General features: G+C 34.7%; 1 protein-coding gene across 12 annotated transcripts in view; it reads right to left on the bottom strand.

Moving 5' to 3' along the window:
• LOC136854010 (protein abrupt-like) overlaps positions 1-19,662 on the bottom strand; it is a 135,519-nt gene that overhangs the window by 54,753 nt on the left and 61,104 nt on the right. For 2 of the 12 annotated variants that reach the window (XM_067129983.1, XM_067129984.1), the window contains exon 9: positions 7,931-9,332. The exons of the other annotated variants lie outside the window; for them this stretch is intronic. In XM_067129983.1, coding sequence (XP_066986084.1) covers positions 9,086-9,332 — 247 coding nt within the window. In that variant the 3' untranslated portion in view covers positions 7,931-9,085. Of the gene's footprint in view, positions 1-7,930; positions 9,333-19,662 lie in introns of those variants that run through there. 12 annotated transcript variants of the gene reach the window in all.

A 19,662-nucleotide genomic window follows, 5' to 3' on the forward strand; every position in this document is an offset into this window, starting at 1 on the left:
TTCTCAAACACAACTGTACAATGCAAATTCATTTTAAGAACTACTAAGAAGTAGATAATTTTCTGTTTTATTGGAATTAATGATTTTTCACATAACCTCATATCACGAAAGCTTTACTTGTATGCCTGTGTATGTGTTTGCATCTGTATGTGGCATTTCATCAATGTTGATGTTACCGTCTCTACACAGTATGTGCATTCGTGTGTGTTTCTTAGCGCGGTATCGTGTTTTCCATTTTTCTTTTTTGCTTTACTCGATTACCTGAACAGTATTTCATTACAAGTTTAGGCTAGTTGACAGTACACAAGTGAATATTTTATCACTGTTGATATTTCATCTCAGTTGTGGTCCTTTCTCTCTTGTATCCTATGCACACAAATGCGTTCATCTTTTGGGTTTTAAAAATAAAAAATGAGAAAATACAGTAAAAATATGTTAATAGTGTAAATAAATAAAACATAATAAGTTTAACAACAAAAACAGGCAAGTCAGATGTCTACCTAGCCCTCTTCACTCATCCAACACTGCATCCCTACCCCTCCTAGCCTGGGAAACTGATCCTAAGCTCCATCACATTCCAAAACAACCCCTACACAGCCGTACTGCCCCTCCTCTCCCTGAGGCTACGCAACACTGCCAATCATTGGAGAGCAGTTTTTTCAAATTATATATATATTTGGGGCCTTGGTTCCTGGTCCAGATGTGTTGGATAATGGCAATGCGGATAACTGAAGGATTACTGCACTTAACTGTTCCTGGACACTCAACTGCTCCCATGAGCTTGACTGCTTCTATGACTGTGACCTCAGCTAAGCCTTCAGTTCCAACAGTGCATGATCTTGCTGTGCTTTTGCCTTTGGTTGATATGAAAGGCCTTCATTCAGAAATATTTCTCTCCCAACAGCTGGAGGTTCTGAAGTCCCTCATTCATTAGCTTCAGGTGTGATCACCCCTGTAGACATTAGCTTCAGGTGTGATCACCCCTGTAGACATTAGCTTCAGGTGTGATCCCCGCTGTAGAAGTGTCCAAAAATGTCATCGGGAGGAGTCTTCCTCTCCCAATCCAGCAAGCAAAGAGAACAGTGCAAAACCTTGTAGCACTGTCAGGCTCTCAATTGACTCAACCACTCTCTATCCCCTAAGACAGTTAAGACTTTAATTGCCATTCCCCAAGGTTATCTCAATGGACAGCACTCTCAAAAAGTCCTCTTCGTCTAGACACTGATGAAAATGTTAGGTCTCTTCACCACTGCAAGTCCCGATGCAACTTTGGTTCCACTCACATTTCTCGGGAATCTTCTCATCCCTTTGTTAGCTTTCTCCTTGCTGTGACTTTGAGCTGCAAGGCCCCCAATTCTGTCCTCTTCAGCTGTATCTTCACATAATACTTCTCATTCCTCTCACCGATTCTATTCCCATTCTGCTTCCATCTCCTTTTCAACCTTAGACAAACTTGCTCCCCTAACCCCTTTTAAGAAAGCCATATTTATTTCATCCAAGGATAGATGTTACTTGCTAAGACTTAGATAAGGACACAGCAGAGAATTTATGGGTAGCCCAGGATGATGACAATTCCTTCATGGAGATATCATCAAACAGGTTAGTGAAATATGCAACAAAGACAAGCCCTACTGACTTCTGTGTAATGACTCCGAGGTGACAGCAATGAAGACATTTAAGATTTTCTATTAGTTGTTGGACTCCATCTACAAGGATATCTTACTGCATAAGAGGAGAGGGGTTACGCCTGCCCTATGAGTGCTCGTCATCACTTTTCTCTGTCATACAATTGCCTACGTAAATTTTATTAAATTCAGGCCTGCTCATTGTATGCTAGATTTTCTATTAGTTGTTGGACTCCACCTACAAGGATATCTTACTGCATAAGAGGAGAGGGGTTACGCCTGTCCTATGAGTGCTCGTCATCACTTTTCTCTGTCATACAATTGCCTATGTAAATTTTATTAAATTCAGGCCTGCTCATTGTATGCTAGATTTTCTATTAGTTGTTGGACTCCACCTACAAGGATATCTTACTGCATAAGAGGAGAGGGGTTACGCCTGTCCTATGAGTGCTCGTCATCACTTTTCTCTGTCATACAATTGCCTATGTAAATTTTATTAAATTCAGGCCTGCTCATTGTATGCTAGATTTTCTATTAGTTGTTGGACTCCACCTACAAGGATATCTTACTGCATAAGAGGAGAGGGGTTACGCCTGTCCTATGAGTGCTCGTCATCACTTTTCTCTGTCATACAATTGCCTATGTAAATTTTATTAAATTCAGGCCTGCTCATTGTATGCTAGATTTTCTATTAGTTGTTGGACTCCACCTACAAGGATATCTTACTGCATAAGAGGAGAGGGGTTACGCCTGTCCTATGAGTGCTCGTCATCACTTTTCTCTGTCATACAATTGCCTATGTAAATTTTATTAAATTCAGGCCTGCTCATTGTATGCTAGATTTTCTATTAGTTGTTGGACTCCACCTACAAGGATATCTTACTGCATAAGAGGAGAGGGGTTACGCCTGTCCTATGAGTGCTCGTCATCACTTTTCTCTGTCATACAATTGCCTATGTAAATTTTATTAAATTCAGGCCTGCTCATTGTATGCTAAGTTACCTTTAGTCTTCACAGAACTGATTGTTAAGGGTGCCCTTGCTTCTTTTACCACTTGTTTGACTTGCTAGACTGGTACATAGCTGGAAATTTGAATGAAACACTATGGGACGAGTTTGGCACTGTTGATTTGTCAAGTGGTTCTTGATGGTGCCTGATCACTCTTGGCAGGCAGTTCTCCCACAACAGGAAGATACAATGAAAGCTCTGTCTTGTCCTCTCCCTAAGACGCACTTCTGTTCTTCATGTTTGCTGTGTACTGCATGCTGGTGAACATGACGAAGAGGGTTATGGCTTTCTAGGATCTCTCCAGCTTGCTTTCTTCACCTAAACTTCAGTGTGTCTGACCCAATGTCTCTGGACCTTTTCCCAGAAGACTGTTTATGAATTGAGGGGAGAACTCACCTTAACTGGTATGAAGGCTCCTATTATTAATCTGGGCACTTTAGCTTTACCATCCTATTCAGGCAAGTTTGCTTCACAGCTGATGTCTATTGTCTGAAACCTGCCTCCAGTCAGTGTCAAAGATCTTCCCCTTCACATCATACTGACTTTTTGTAATCTGGTCAGAGAAGTCACCCTTACTCTCCTTACCAGAACTGTACCACCTCTTAACTGCAAGTTCCAAGTTACCCTTTCTTGCTGTTGGTCAGTTGTGTTCTCAGTAGATGATGTTTACCATGTCTTTTCTCACCTCATTGGGGAGGTTTTGAATGTCTGACAAGGACATCAGATAGAAGCCTTGATGTAAACCCACCCCACATCGTGACCGGTCACCTTCAAGTCTTAGCCCTACAGCCAAGAGAAGATGCAGGTTCTTGAAAATGAAGTAAATGTTGCAGATGGGAGCCATCAAGATTTGTCCACAGATGCTGGGGTTCCACAACTGGGTGTTACTCATTTTGAAGTCTTTGGGGGGATGAAGGCTATTTACAGATCTCAGACCTCAATAAGTGTCTTTATCTAAATGTCTTTAAGAGGAACCCTGCAGAGTTTGTTCAGATGTAGGTCCACATAGAGAACAAACTTTCTTTGCTAGACCTGTTTAGATTTACCCACTTTCCATTTAGTTTCTTTGCATTGTATGGCTAGGTCAAGTGCTCTAATTATGGGTCATTTGCTTCAAACTGTGTACAGCCCATCGACCTTCACAAGAACAATAGCACCCCTTGGGCTTAACATTTGGCCTTTGTCTCCACTGGTATCTGGATGACTGGTTACTCTTGACTTCTAGACTTGTCAGGTCTTAGGCCCGTAAATTAACCTGGAAAAATCAGACCTGGTGCCTTCCACATAAGCCGTACAGTACCTGGGAATGCAGTTCAACACTGTCACAAGGCTGGGTTCATCATCAAGGGACCACCCAAGGGTTTCTTCATCACCCTTTGCCTACAGCCAAAGAATGGCTGCTGCTGACAGGTCATTTTGTCTTGTTAGAAAAGGTCCTTGCAGATGCTTCTGCATTCATTCTCTTGAACCGCAGTTGGCTTTGTGCTCTAATGGCCTCAATGTCGTTGTAACTTTGGAGCCTGACCATAGTCTTTGATGGTGGCAACGCAAACATGAGTATGCTGAAGGGTTTCCTGCTAATTCCATAGGGTTCCATGCAACTGATGTTCTAAAGTACTTCAAATGCAGGTTGGGTATGAGAGAGAGAGAGAGAGAGAGAGAGAGAGAGAGAGAGAGAGAGAGAGAGAGAGAGAGAGAGAGAGAGAGAGAGAGAGATGGGGGCAAAAGTAAATGTATTACTTCCTAATCTGATACATGTACAGATACAGACATGCATCCACAAGGAAAAGTTACTTACATACAGCACACTGCATTAAACATGTCCATATAGATTTCAAATCATATTAACCCTCTAACGCCGAGCCTCTATTTACAAAAACGTCTCCCGTATGCCAGCGGCGTTCGGGAGTTAGCGCCGAAGCGGAAAAATTTTTTTTTTTTAAATCACAGCACGCTTAGTTTTTAAGATTGAGAGTTCATTTTTGGCTCCTTTTTTTGTCATTGCCTGAAGTTTAGTATGCAACCATCAGAAATAAATAAAAATATCATTATCATATATAAATATTGAAATATATGACAGCGCAAAAAAAATTTTCATATATAATTTTATACAAATCGCGCTGTGAGCAAAACGGCTAAAGCTAATGGGTTATTTTTTTTTCTTTGTATTGTACACTAAATTGTGATGATTTGGTATATAACAAATTGTAAAACGATTAGAGCAACACAGAGAAAATATTATCACAAAATGATGCATGAATTCGTAACGCGCAGACGTAAAAAAAACTGATAAAAGCTACAACCATGAGTTATTTTCTGTTGTATTCTACATGAAATTGCACACATTTTCATATATAAAAGTTTATGTAATGACTAATGTAAAACGATGCAAACATTACGACAAAGTGACGAAAGAATTTCTGAGATGTTCGGCCGAGTTACCGCACGCAGACGTAAGGAAAAAGTTTTTTTTTCAGAAATTCACCATAAATCGAAATATTGCGCTAGAGACTTCCAGTCTGTTGCAAAATGAAGGTACATGATTGACTATTAATAGAATGTAAGAGTTTTAGCTTATAATTGCGTTTTTTTACCATTTCGGTCGAGTTAAAGTTGACCGAAGGTTGAAATTTTGGCAGTTATCGTGATTTATATGAAAATATTTCCAAACTGATAAAAGCTACAACCATGGGTTGTATTTTGCTGTATTTTACATGAAATTGCACACATTTTCATATATAAAACTTTATGTAACGGCTAATATAAAACAGTGCAAAAATTACGACAAAATGACGAAAGAATTTCTGAAATTTTCGGCCGAGTTACCGCGCGGACGTAAGGAAAAAAGTTTTTTTCAAAAATTCACCATAAATCGAAATATTGTGCTAGAGACTTCCAATTTGTTGCAAAATGAAGGTAAATGATTGAATATTACTAGAATGTAAGAGTTTTAGCTTACAATTGCGTTTTTCGACCATTTCGGTCGAGTCAAAGTTGACCGAAGGTTGAAATTTTTTGTAGTCGACGTACGGTACATCCACTCGGCACCCAACAGACAATTTTAGTCGACGTATGATACGTCCAGTCGGCGTTTAAGGGTTAAATACCCTGCATAATTTTACTTTGACGATGATGAAATATAAGCACCAGTGCAATTAATATGTATAAGTCAATCACAACACCAAACAGCATTTGATAAATGTATAGTAAATTTTTTGTCATCTTACCTTGAAGATGATGAACACACTTGAAAAAAAAATTCACACAACGAATTGTTTTGACACTTTCAATTAACGACTTCCTATTCTGTAGTACACATACGAGTGCAATTACACTAATTTTCACTGTAAATCTTAGATTTTCAGAGCACATGCTTGTACAATGAAGCAAGTATGCATGATGCAGTCACGAAAATAAATTGACTTAAAGAAATAGTTTCATATGTTCGATTAACAGTAATCTGCAGCTGTGTGATTTCCTATTCTGAAATACAGTATGTATATTCAGCAGATTATTCTGTTCAGTACAGAATAGGTTTCACTTTTACCAGACTCAAAGAGCCTGCTAAAAGTTGATAAGCCATTTATGATTACAATAGGGACTTTGTATAAAAAGGGATATTTTTTACAATTAAACTTTTGTCTACAAAACCCAGTATCAGTAGTCACAAACTTTCAGCATCCTCCCTTCACCTATATAGAGGTTAGCATGGAGGAATGATGTGATGACCTTCCAGGCAGTCTACGCATGCCCTGGAGGTTTTTCTTTTTGCAAGTAAATATCGGTTGCACCTATTAGCAAAGAGGAATGCTATTTAGGATTCACAGGTTTATATAAAAAGATGTTTTATTGCAAAACCATTAGATTTACAACTTCTGAAAATGTTGTAGCACTTGGCCATATTCAATAGTTTCCAAGGCCCAATTAGAAATGTTATATCAAAATGTTATATTAATATTACCTCATAAATCATTCTTGAAACAATACTTTTGTTATTCAGGCTTTCTTATTATGACAAAGATACATAAAAAGTGTATGCTTACTCACATTCTTGTATGCTTTAGGGTTCTCAGCAGTAAATTACAAAACATTAGTTTAAAAACTGCAATATTTTCACAAAGAAGCAGGGAAATATGATCTTGAAATGTCATGGATCCCAGTCTAAGTCTCTTGATAAGTGTGGGTGGACTAAACTGTGTCCTTCTTAAGGTAAATAATGCCATGGATCCCAGTCTAGGTCACTTGATAAGTGTAGGTGCACTAAACGGTGGGCTTCTTGAAGTAAATACAGTATTTCTATTTACATTAAATATTTCTCAAAGTAAAAAGCTTTCACCATTGACAATTACCTTCTGTCGTTCTCCAAAATAATATTGAAAACTACATTATCAGCACTCATAGTGCAACCACTAACACTGACATTCTGAGATTTAAGATACCTTTATGAGCTTGGAACCATCAACAACTTACAATAATTTCATACATGCAGGATCATCAGACAACTACTACCTAAATGTATCAGAAAGACTCCCTGCTTAATCTCCTATAATTTTCACTGATCTACTCCTTCTTAAAAATACACACAAACATATAATATACATATACACACACACAAGCAGTCCCCGGTTATCAGCAGGGGTTATGTTCCCGACGACATGACGATAACCAAAAATCGCTGATATCAGCTCCGAAAACCACTTATCGGTGGCAGTCTTAAGCAGCAATCGGCGCTGCTAGACAAGCGCCATAAATCAGGATCACCGATAACTGAGGTAGCTGATAACCAGGGAATGCCTCTATATATATATATATATATATATATATATATATATATATATATATATATATATATATATATATATATATATATATATATATATATATATATATATATATATATACACATACATACATACATATATATATATATATATATATATATATATATATATATATATATATATATATATATATATATATATATATATATATATATATATATATGCAGACCATCTGCGAAAAGACAACTGGTTGAAAGACAATTCTTTGAAAACAATTAGTCAAATGATCAACTGGTTGAACTGAAAAGTAGTTCTCTAACGACAATTTGTCAAAAAACTTTTCTATAATGACAATTTGTCAAAAAACTTTTCTATAACGACAATTTGTCAAAAAACTTTTCTATAACGACAATTTGTCAAAAAACTATTAAGTATTCTTACAATTAAAACAAATGGAAAGGATTTTTTATGAATTTTTTTCATTTTGATAACAAAAAAATGCTTAAAACAAAATAAAACTGTATAAAGCTGTTTTATTAATTTCTTTCATTTTAATAATACAAAGAACAAAGCCACTTTCTAGAAAATTTAAGACAGGAATATATTTTATAAATTATGTACAACTGCTTTTAGGAAATTTAAAACTTCGTCTCTGTTGTAATTGCGCACAAGTATTTTCAAACGCTCATTTACTCCAACATAAGTATTGTTTTTTCTAGAAGTATTCATTCCCAGTGCTGCATGTTCGATTAAAATTTCATTACTCTCATTTCTTTAGAATTTTTCTAAGTAGTTTGGGAATCGTCTGATGTTTCACCAACACACGTTTATTAAAAGCATTGTGCCATCCTTCTAAAGAGTTGTTCGTTCTTAGTAAATTGTCTCGTACTGTACTATAAACTGACCAAATATCTATCAAAAACTGGTCCTCGTCTGCCTCTCTGAGTTATCCCTAGCCACACAGTTTTGAAGTAAACTAAGAATTCACCAAACACTTCATCAGCCTCTGCATCTAGAGACTTAACGAAATCACTGAACGAAGAACACACATCTTGAGGGTTGCAAATGCAAGAGTTTGTAGTCGTTTGATTCGTAACGTTTGTTAACATCGCTGTACCATGTTTGGAGGCCATATGACTGAATTTTCTGCCAAAGACACTGGCCAAAATAGAAGACACAACCATAGATACTAACTTCTGAGAAAAATTTCTGAATGCTCTTCATAGCTGCCAGTTCAAAATCGACATGAATAGACGAAACATACCGAGATTTAGATTGTTTTATAAAGCTGAATATTATACCATACATCTCTCCATCCTTCTGGTCTGTCAAGCAGTATATCAACGGTACTGTTTTATTATCGCCTATGAGTGCATTAATTAAATACAACTGAGTTCCCATTGGTGTGCAAACAAATATGCCGACACAAAACCAAGCACATTTCTGAGCTAAGAGATCTAAATTTCTATTAGTGCCATAAATTCTCACTGCCATCTTCTTAAAGTTAAAATTTTCTCCTTGTGTCGAGAAATTTAAATCCTCATTTTCTTGCTTAGCTCTCATCCTATTTACAGTGCGTAAAAGAGAAGACTAAATTGGCAGTGCTCCTGCAATGCTTAGAGGTAAAGCACTTACAGTATTATCTATTATGCAACCAGTAACTTCATCAGTTCAAGCCCATTGTTTTATTTGATCAATTGTTTTTAAAATCGCATTACGTGAATTGTTGAGTGGATGACAGTGCTGAGAAGGCTGACCATCAATCACGTCATCAATCGTCTTCATTCTTGCATTACACTCCCTGCGTCTTTCACATCTCCAATAAATCTTGCTGCCACACGCTTTATCAACCAAGTATGCAAATCCTTTGTAGAGGAGTTTTCGTGCACCTTTTTTTGTCCTGATGAACACCATTTTACTGAGGGGAAATGGTTTTGAATTTAAAACCTTGTGTTTTCAAGTTTTTTACACTAAAACATGCTAAACTATGAAAATAATACAAGTATCATGATAACGTATAAAGTTAATGAGCCAGTTGAAAAAATTAGCCTTTTAGACTGATTATCCTTTCCATCAGATGGTCATTTGACCTGTTCGTATTTTGACAATTTATATATACTGTACATATATATATATACATATACATACAATATAATTTATATACATACATATATGCATATATATATATATATATATATATATATATATATATATATATATATATATATATATTCATTTATTTATTTGCCAAATGCCAACTGGTCAAGATATGTTTGTCCGATTGACAACTGCAACAATCAAGTACTTTGAAAAGGAATAAAGGACTGATCCTTCACCCTAACCGATCCTTCACCCTAACCTACTGATTATATATATATATATATATATATATATATATATATATATATATATATATATATATATATACATACACACATATATACACATATATATATATATATATATATATATATATATATATATATATATATATATATATATATATATATATATATATATATATATATATATATATATATATATATATATATATATATATATATATATATATATATATATATATATATATATATATATATATATATATATATATATATATATATATATATATATATATATATATATATATATATATATATATATATATATATATATATATATATATATATATATATATATATATATATATATATATATATATATATATATATATATATATATATATATATATATATATATATATATATATATATATATATATATATATATATATATATATATATATATATATATATATATATATATATATATATATATATATATATATATATATATATATATATATATATATATATATATATATATATATATATATATATATATATATATATATATATATATATATATATATATATATATATATATATATATATATATATATATATATATATATATATATATATATATATATATATATATATATATATATATATATATATATATATATATATATATATATATATATATATATATATATATATATATATATATATATATATATATATATATATATATATATATATATATATATATATATATATATATATATATATATATATATATATATATATATATATATATATATATATATATATATATATATATAAACTAGTCGGTTAGGTGAAGGATCAGTCCTTTATTCCTTTTCAAAGTACTTGATTCTTGCTGCGACATTTTAGGACGAATCACTCTTTATTAAACAACTAGTTCTACAGTTAAACACCCAGTCTTCCTCAACACCTCTGTATCTCTCGTGAGTTTAAGTCGAAGCTGAACCTGTCACTCGGTCTGTGCCTTCAGCATCTTATGGTAGTTACTCCTCCCTATCCTTTGTACTTTACTTTTATATTATTTTTATACATGTATATTTTTTTTAACTTAATTTTAGTCCGAGTTGTTATTTTAACTTTTAACTTCTATTTTTATAGCTTGAAAATGGGAAAAGGAATAAAGGACTGATCCTTCACCCTAACCTACTGACGTCTACCAGCTGATAGAACCCCTCTCAATCCTCACTATGTATATATATATACTATATATATATGAATATAAAAAAAGGCCCATAAAACACTATTTAAACACTGCTACCATATATTTCGGCCACTTGCTTCTGTGCCCCTGTTCACTGGTAGAATATGGACAGATGAGATGTTACAAGGGTATATATACAAAACATATGTAGGTGTGGCATTGTCCCCGATGGTATGCAGGTGACCATTTCCTAAGAAGGTGGAGAGTGACCAATTCCCTAGTGGTTTTTGGCCTCATTAACTCCTGTTTGGCGACGATTCTGGAGGTCTTGTTCTCTGGGCCACCTTCTTCAGAAGAGGTCTGAGGATTAACGCGTCGATGTCGTCCGATTTCCAATGTCCTCCTGACAAGTTCATGTTGTTGGTTTGATTGATGATAGCAGATTCCAGCATCTTTCTTTTGTACGGACAGCTACTTTTGAAAACCAGCTCCACCCCGCCCCAGCTTATGGAATGGCCAGTGTCTCTGATATGTAGGAAAATCCCCGAACTCTCCGAAGCATATCTTACCGACCTTTTGTGCTCTATTATTCTTTGCGAGCGATCTACCTGTCTCCCTATGTAAACCTCACTACAGTTACTGCACGGTATCTTGTAAACTCTGGCTTCTTCCCCTTTGTTATTTAAGTATACGTTAATGAGCGAGCTCCGATGGATTTGGGATAATGGAAGATGAAAGGATTGTTAGACCTGAGTTGTTCTGTGGCTTTTTGGATGTTTTCGTCAGACGGTAGCTTTATTTTGTTGTTAAAATCTATTTGTCTGTTGTGAGTGGGACCTTTGTAGTACAGTCATACCTCGAAATTACGCGAGGTTAGGTTCCGGAGCCCCTCGTGCAAGGTGAATTTTCGCGTAAGTTTGGCATGGTCTTTAAAAATGCTAATAAATGTTTATTTCCAGAGTTTAAGTACTAATCATGCTCCCAAAGTATTAAGTTAACTTTTAAATGAACTAAAGTTAGTGTAATTTTATTTAAAATTTAGCTTATTACCCTTAAAAAAGGAATACAGTAAATGGTTGACATAAAAACTGAGTACTGCAGTTTCATAATAGTGCATTTACAGTAGGTGCGTACGTATACTAATGTTACCCCTAATTCATGGGATGCCGTTTTCTTTGTCACCTAGAGTAAAAGCCGTTTTCTTTGAGTCACTAGGCAAAACGTCGTGTCAGTCAACAAAAGTACAATTCCATAAAATATCATTTAAAATTATATACTGTACAGGTAATGACGTACAGAGAAATAATAAGTTGTAAAAGTATGTTTGAGCGCTAACTACGAATGAGAGAGAGAGAGAGAGAGAGAGAGAGAGAGAGAGAGAGAGAGAGAGAGAGAGAGAGAGAGACTGTAATAAAGTAACTGTACTGCTTTTGTATCGTATTTATGCGCAAATATATAAATACACATTTTCCATTTTGATTTTACACCTAAAAACACGAAAACTTAAAAATTAAACACACTTTCTACAGGGGTATCATCTTTGAAAAATGCAGTAACTAAGGGTATCACATCTTGTAAAAGTACACCAACTGGACGTGCTGTAATTAATTACATACACATACAGATTGCACCAGCACTTTTCTCCAAGGTGAACAGAGTAATTTTCAAAGAATGACACGTATACAACTCTTAGTTACATCTCTGATATTACATTAACGAATTCATTTTATCAAATGAGTGCGACCGAACAACCTCATCTCAAGGTCAAGTAAAGTCCTTGTGACAAGGACACTGCAAATGGACATAATACTTGTATGATATTTATGTACAGAAATATAAATATAAATTTTCCATACCGATTTTACAGTTAAAAGCATGAAAACTTATAAATGTACTTCAAACATTAAACAAGCATTTTCTCTAAGGGTATCATCTTTGAAAAGTGCAGTAACTTTGCAAACGGGTATCACATCTTGTAAAAGTACACTAAGTGAATGTGCTGAAATTACCTTTGCATCATATTTATGCATGTGCAAAAATAAAAATAATACATTTTCGATACAGATTTTACACATGAAAGCATGAAATGCATTTTTCATAGAGATTTTACACATGAAGCATGAAATGCATTTTTCATAGATTTTGCACATTAAAACATGAAATGCATTTTTCATACAGATTTTACACATAAAAGCATGAAATGCATTTTTCATACAGATTTTACACATACAAGAATGAAATACATTTTTCATACAGATTTTACACATAAAAGCATGAAAACTTGTAAATTACTTCAAAAATTAAACACCCACTTCTGCAGGGTTTCTTGAGAATTTTGTGTCTGTGAAAAAATCGCGTATGCCCATTAGTTAGGTTCCAGTGAAAAGTTTGTGTGTGTGTGAGAATTCGCGCAACTCGAATCGTGTAAGATCGAAGAATTACTGTATATTTTATTCGCCTTCTCGATAATGTGGGGTGGGTAGAGCAGTTGTGTTAGGTGTTGGCGGATCGTGTTGAATTCTTTGTCTAGGTACCCATTTGAACATATTCTAAGCCCCCTGAGGAATAAGTTGCACCCTACCATGATCTTTACGGAGACATCGTGGTAGCTTAAGAAATGAATATAGGAAACAGCGAAAGTGGGTTTCCTATATACTGTGAAGGCATACCTGTTCTGTTCTCTTATGATCAGTACATCTAGGAACGGCAATTTTCCTTCCTTTTCCCATTCCGTTTTGAATTTTATGGTCGGAACTAGCGAATTTAGTCTATTAAAAAATTCATTAAAGTCTCCCCAGCTATTGTCCCAGAAAGTAAAAATATCGTCTACGTATCTAAGCCAGATCATATTGCGGGGTTTGATGGACGACAAAAGTTCTGTTTCAAAATATTCCATGTACAAATTTGATAGGGGACTTCCCATGCTACAGCCAAATTTTTGTTTGTAAAAATTACTATTGAAAGAGAACACGTTGTTAGTTACACAGAGGTTGATAAGTTTTAGAGTTTTATCTATGCCAAGAGTAAAATGGTCTTTATATGGTTGTAACTTCCTCTCTAAGAAAGACAACACGTCAGCAATCGGGACTTTAGTAAATAATGACTCGACGTCTAGGCTGAGCAATTTGATGTTGTTTGAGGGGATGTTTAAAGTATTAAATTTTTGTATAAAATCCTCTGCATGTTTGATGTGGGAGGATAAGAAGGTTCCTATAAAGGGTGATAACAGGTCTGCGAGCCATTTTGATAGTTTGCACATGAATGAGTCCCTGCTAGATATTATGGGGCGTAAAGGAATCCCATCTTTATGTGTTTTCGGGAGGCCGTAAAAATAGGGGAGAGAGGGGTTGATTACCTTGAATGTCTCTAGTAGTTCTATGTCCTTCTTATTGCCCCCTATGGTTCTAACTGATTTGTTAAATTGAGCAGCAATATTTGTTGTGGGATCTTTCGTTAATTTGTCATAGGTCTCCGCATCGTTTAGAAGTTCTTGAACTTTATTGATGTATGTCTCCTTGTCTAAGAGAACTATTTTCCTGTCTTTGTCAGATTTAGTGATGATGATATCCCCCCTTTTCCTTAACCCTTTAACGCCAAGCCCTATTTACAAAAAAACGTCTCCTGTATGCCGGGCAATTCGGTGAGTTAGCGCCAAAGCGGAAAAAGTTTTTTCAAAAAATCACAGCACGCTTAGTTTTTAAGATTAAGAGTTCATTTTTGGCTCATTTTTTTGTCATTGCCTGAAGTTTAGTATGCAACCATCAGAAATGAAAAAAAATATCATTATCATATATAAATATTGGAATATATGACAGCGAAAAAAAAAAAAAAAAAAAACTCGTATATAATTGTATACAAATCGCGCTGTAAAGCAAAACGGTTAAAGCTAATGAGTTAATTTTTTTAGTTGTATTGTACACTAAATTGCAATGATTTTGGTATATAACAAATTTTAAAACGATCAAAGCAACACAGAGAAAAATATTATCACAAAATGATGCATGAATTAAAAATTTGAGGACATAAAAAAATGTTTTTTCAAAAATTCACCATAAATCGAAATATTGTGCTAGAGACTTCCCGTTTGTTGAAAAATGAAGCTAATTGATTGAATATTACTAGACTGTAAGTGTTTCAGCTTACAATTGCAGTTTTCGACCATTTCGGTCGAGTTAAAGTTGACCGAAAGTAGAATTTTTTCTATTTATCGTGATTTATATGGAAATATTTCAAAACTGATAAAAGCTACAACCATGAGTTATTTTTTGTTTTATTGTACATGAAATTGCGCACAATTTCATATATAAAACTTTATGTAATGACTAATATAAAGCGGTGCAAATATTACGACAACAAGACGAAAGAATGTCCGAGATGTTCGGCCGAGTTACCGCGCAGACGTAAGGAAAATGTTTTTTTCAAAATTTCACCATAAATCGAAATATTGTGCTAGAGACTTCCAATTTATTGCAAAATGAAGTTAAACGATTGAATATTACTAGAATGTAAGAGTTTTAGCTTACAATTGCGTTTTTTTACCATTTCGGTCGAGTTAAAGTTGACCAAGGTTGAAATTTTGGCAGTTATCGTGATTTATGTGAAAATATTTCAAAACTGATGAAAGCTACAACCATGAGCTATTTTCTGTTGTATTCTACATGAAATTGCGCACATTTTCATATATAAAAGTTTATGTAACGACTAATGTAAAACGATGCAAACATTACGACAACATGACGAAAGAATTTCTGAGATGTTCGCCGAGTTACCAACAAGTAGACGTAAGGAAAAAATTTTTTTCAGAAATTCACCATAAATCTAAATATTGTACTAGAGACTTCCAGTTTGTTGCAAAATGAAGGTACATTATTGAATATTACTAGAATGTAAGAGTTTTAGCTTATAATTGCGTTTTTTACCATTTAAATTAGTTAAAGTTGACCAAGGTTGAAATTTTGGCAGTTATCGTGATTTATATGAAAATATTTCAAAACTGATAAAAGCTACAACCATGAGTTATTTTCTGTTGTATTCTACATGAAATTGCACACATTTCCATATATAAAACTTTATGTAACGACTAATATAAAACAGTGCAAACATTACGACAACGTGATGAAAAGAATTTCTGGCGCGACGTAAGGAAAAAGTTTTTAAAAAATTCACCATAAATCGAAATATTGTGCTAGAGACTTCCAATTGGTTGCAAAATGAAGGTAAATGATTGAATATTACTAGATCATAAGAGTTTTAGCTTAAAATTGCGTTTTTTTTTACCATTTCGGTCGAGTCAAAGTCGACCAAAGGTTGAAATTTTGGCAGTTATCGTGGTTTATATGAAAATATTTCCAAACTGATAGAAGCTACAACCATGGGTTGCATTTTACTGTATTGTACATGAAATTGCACACATTTTCATATATAAAACTTTATGTAATGGCTAATATAGAACAGTGCAAAAATTACGATAAAATGACGAAAGAATTTATGAAATTTTCGGCCGAGTTACCGCCCGTGCGTCAGAAAAAAGTTTTTTTCAAAAATTCACCATAAATCGAAATATTGTGCTAGAGACTTCCAATTTGTTGCAAAATGAAGGTACATGATTGAATATTACTAGAATGTAAGAGTTTTAGCTTACAATTGCGTTTTTCAACCATTTCGGTCGAGTCAAAGTTGACCGAAGGTTGAAATTTTTTGTAGTCGACGTACGGTACGTCCACTCGGCACCCAACAGACAATTTTAGTCGACGTATGATACGTCCAATATGCATTTAAGGGTTAAACTAACTAACGCATTTTGGAATCTTTTCGGGAGCAAATTTTTGTTGTTATTTTGCTCCAAGACATTTAGCAAAATGCCCCATAATATCTAGCAGGGGCTCATTCATGTGCAAACTATCAAAATGGCTCGCAGACCTGTTATCACCCTTTCTAGGAACCTTCTCATCCTCCCACGTCAAACATGCAGAGGATTTTATACAAAAATTTAATACTTTAAACATCTTCTCAAAACAACATCAAATTGCTCAGCCTAGACGTCGAGTCATTATTTACTAAAGTCCAGATCGGGTTTTGTTGTCTTTCTTAGAGAGGAAGTTACAACCATATAAAGACCATTTTCCTCTCTTGGCATAGATAAAACTCTAAAACTTATCAACCTCTGTGTAACTAACAACGTGTTCTCTTTCAATAGTAATTTTTACAAACAAAAATTTGGCTGTAGCATGGGAAGTCCCCTATCAAATTTGTACGTGGAATATTTTGAAACAGAACTTTTGTCGCCCATCAAACCCCTCCCAATATGATCTGGCTTAGATAATTGAGACGATATTTTTACTTTCTGGGACAATAGCTGGGGAGACTTTAATGAATTTTTAATAGACTAAATTCGCTAGTTCCGACCATAAAATTCAAAACGAATGGGAAAAGGAAGGAAAATTGCCGTTCCTAGATGTACTGATCATAAGAGAACAGAACAGGTATGCCTTCACATTATATAGGAAACCCACTTTCGCTGTTTCCTATATTCATTTCTTAAGCTACCATGATGTCTCCGTAACGATCATGGTAGGGTGCAACTTATTCCTCGGGGGCTTAGGATATGTTCAAATGGGTACCTAGACAAAGAATTCAACAAGATCCGCCAACACCTAACGCAACTGCTCTACCCACCCCACATTATCGAGAAGGCTATTAACAAAGCGAATAAAATATACTACAAAGGTCCCACTCACAACAGACAAATAGATTTTAACAACAAAATAAAGCTACCAGAATGACTAAAACATCCAAAAAGCCACAGAACAACTCAGGTCTAACAATCCTTTCATCTTCCATTATCCCAAATCCATCGGGAGCTCGCTCATTAACGTATACTTAAATAACAAAGGGGAAGAAGCCAGAGTTTACAAGATACCGTGCAGTAACTGTAGTGAGGTTTACATAGGGGAGACAGGTAGATCGCTCTCGCAAAGAATAATAGAGCACAAAAGGTCGGTAAGATATGCTTCGGAGAGTTCGGGGATTTTCCTACATATCAGAGACACTGGCCATTCCATAAGCTGGGGCGGGGCGGAGCTGGTTTTCAAAAGTAGCTGTCCGTACAAAAGAAAGATGCTGGAATCTGCTATCATCAATCAAACCAACAACATGAACTTGTCAGGAGGACATTGGAAATCGGACGACATCGACGCTTTAATCCTCAGACCTCTTCTGAAGAAGGTGGCCCAGAGAACAAGACCTCCAGAATCGTCGCCAAACAGGAGTTAATGAGGCCAAAAACCACTAGGGAATTGGTCACTCCCCACCTTCTTAGGAAATGGTCACCTGCATACCATCGGGGACAATGCCACACCTACACATGTTTTGTATATATACCCTTGTAACATCTCATCTGTCCATATTCTACCAGTGAACAGGGGCACAGAAGCAAGTGGCCGAAATATATGGTTGCAACGTTTAAATAGTGTTTTATGGGCCTTTTTTTTATATTCATATTAGACTGTGGTATTACAGGAAAAGACATTCATGTATATATATATATGTATGTATGTATTTATGTATACATATATATGGTAGGCATGGATTGACATTGCCCCCCCTGCACTGCAATTACAGAAAAAAAGCATCTCTAAATGTTGCCATCAATAGCATCTAAACTATTCAATAAAATGGTTTTCTATGTGTTAAAACACAGTGAACCATTTCAGTGCAAATTCAGTATTTAGGCCATCACCTTACTATCAAAATATAAATTTTTTCTTCTATGTTTTTACAAGCTTTGTGCATTGTCAATCCCCAGTATTTGGATCAAGAAATCGAAGACATAAGAAAAATAGGGACAGATTATGTTATCCTTCACAAATACTAGACATTTGTTATAATAAAGCCCACAAAAAGTTTTATAGTGAAAGTAACATGGAGAAAGAAACCCCTAAGAACACTCTTAGCTGGCCTTATTTTTGTGGTTTTGAAAACATAAAATCACTGTTAAAATCATTTAATGTCAACCTTGATTTTTCCTATAATAACACATTAAAAGGAATATTAATAAAAATAACCCTAAAGAAAACAACAACATAATAAATAAAAGTCCATGTTTGGACTGCCCCTCTTTATACTGGCCAATCTAGCAAAGACTTAGATGTACATATTACGCAATATAAGTATTCAGTCAAAACTGAACAAACATCCAATGTTATATTCATTCACTTAAGTGAAAACTCTCACAGGATAAATTGGACTGAAAGTTCAGTGATTGCCAGATTGAAAGATTTCTCTTCAAGAATTTTGGAATCCGCTCTTATACAGCTTACTTCCAGCTGTATTTTTAACTTAGCCCTGGCATGTATCATTTGGACCCCTGTACTAGAAAAATGCTTAAGAATGACCTAAAAGATAAAACCACTGACTTAACTCTTCTATGCCCAAATGACATAGTGGTACGTAAATTACCCTACTCCCCTCCTACCTGACTGACATACCGCTACATAAAATTTACTGAAATTTTTCGTATGTGTGTTAGGAGTAAATTTTTTTTTTATTTGGACAGTTAGTGGTTTCCATAGGCTAAAGCATATCTTGGACCGTGTAACTAAGGCATCAATACGCCAGCCAAGCAGTTCCTGTAATGCGCATGCGCAAACCCCTGGCGTAGTAAAATTCTCACAATGAAATCAGCTGATCCTACCGAC

Source organism: Macrobrachium rosenbergii, chromosome 28 (genome assembly GCF_040412425.1).
Source record: "Macrobrachium rosenbergii isolate ZJJX-2024 chromosome 28, ASM4041242v1, whole genome shotgun sequence".
Lineage (NCBI taxonomy): Eukaryota > Metazoa > Arthropoda > Malacostraca > Decapoda > Palaemonidae > Macrobrachium > Macrobrachium rosenbergii.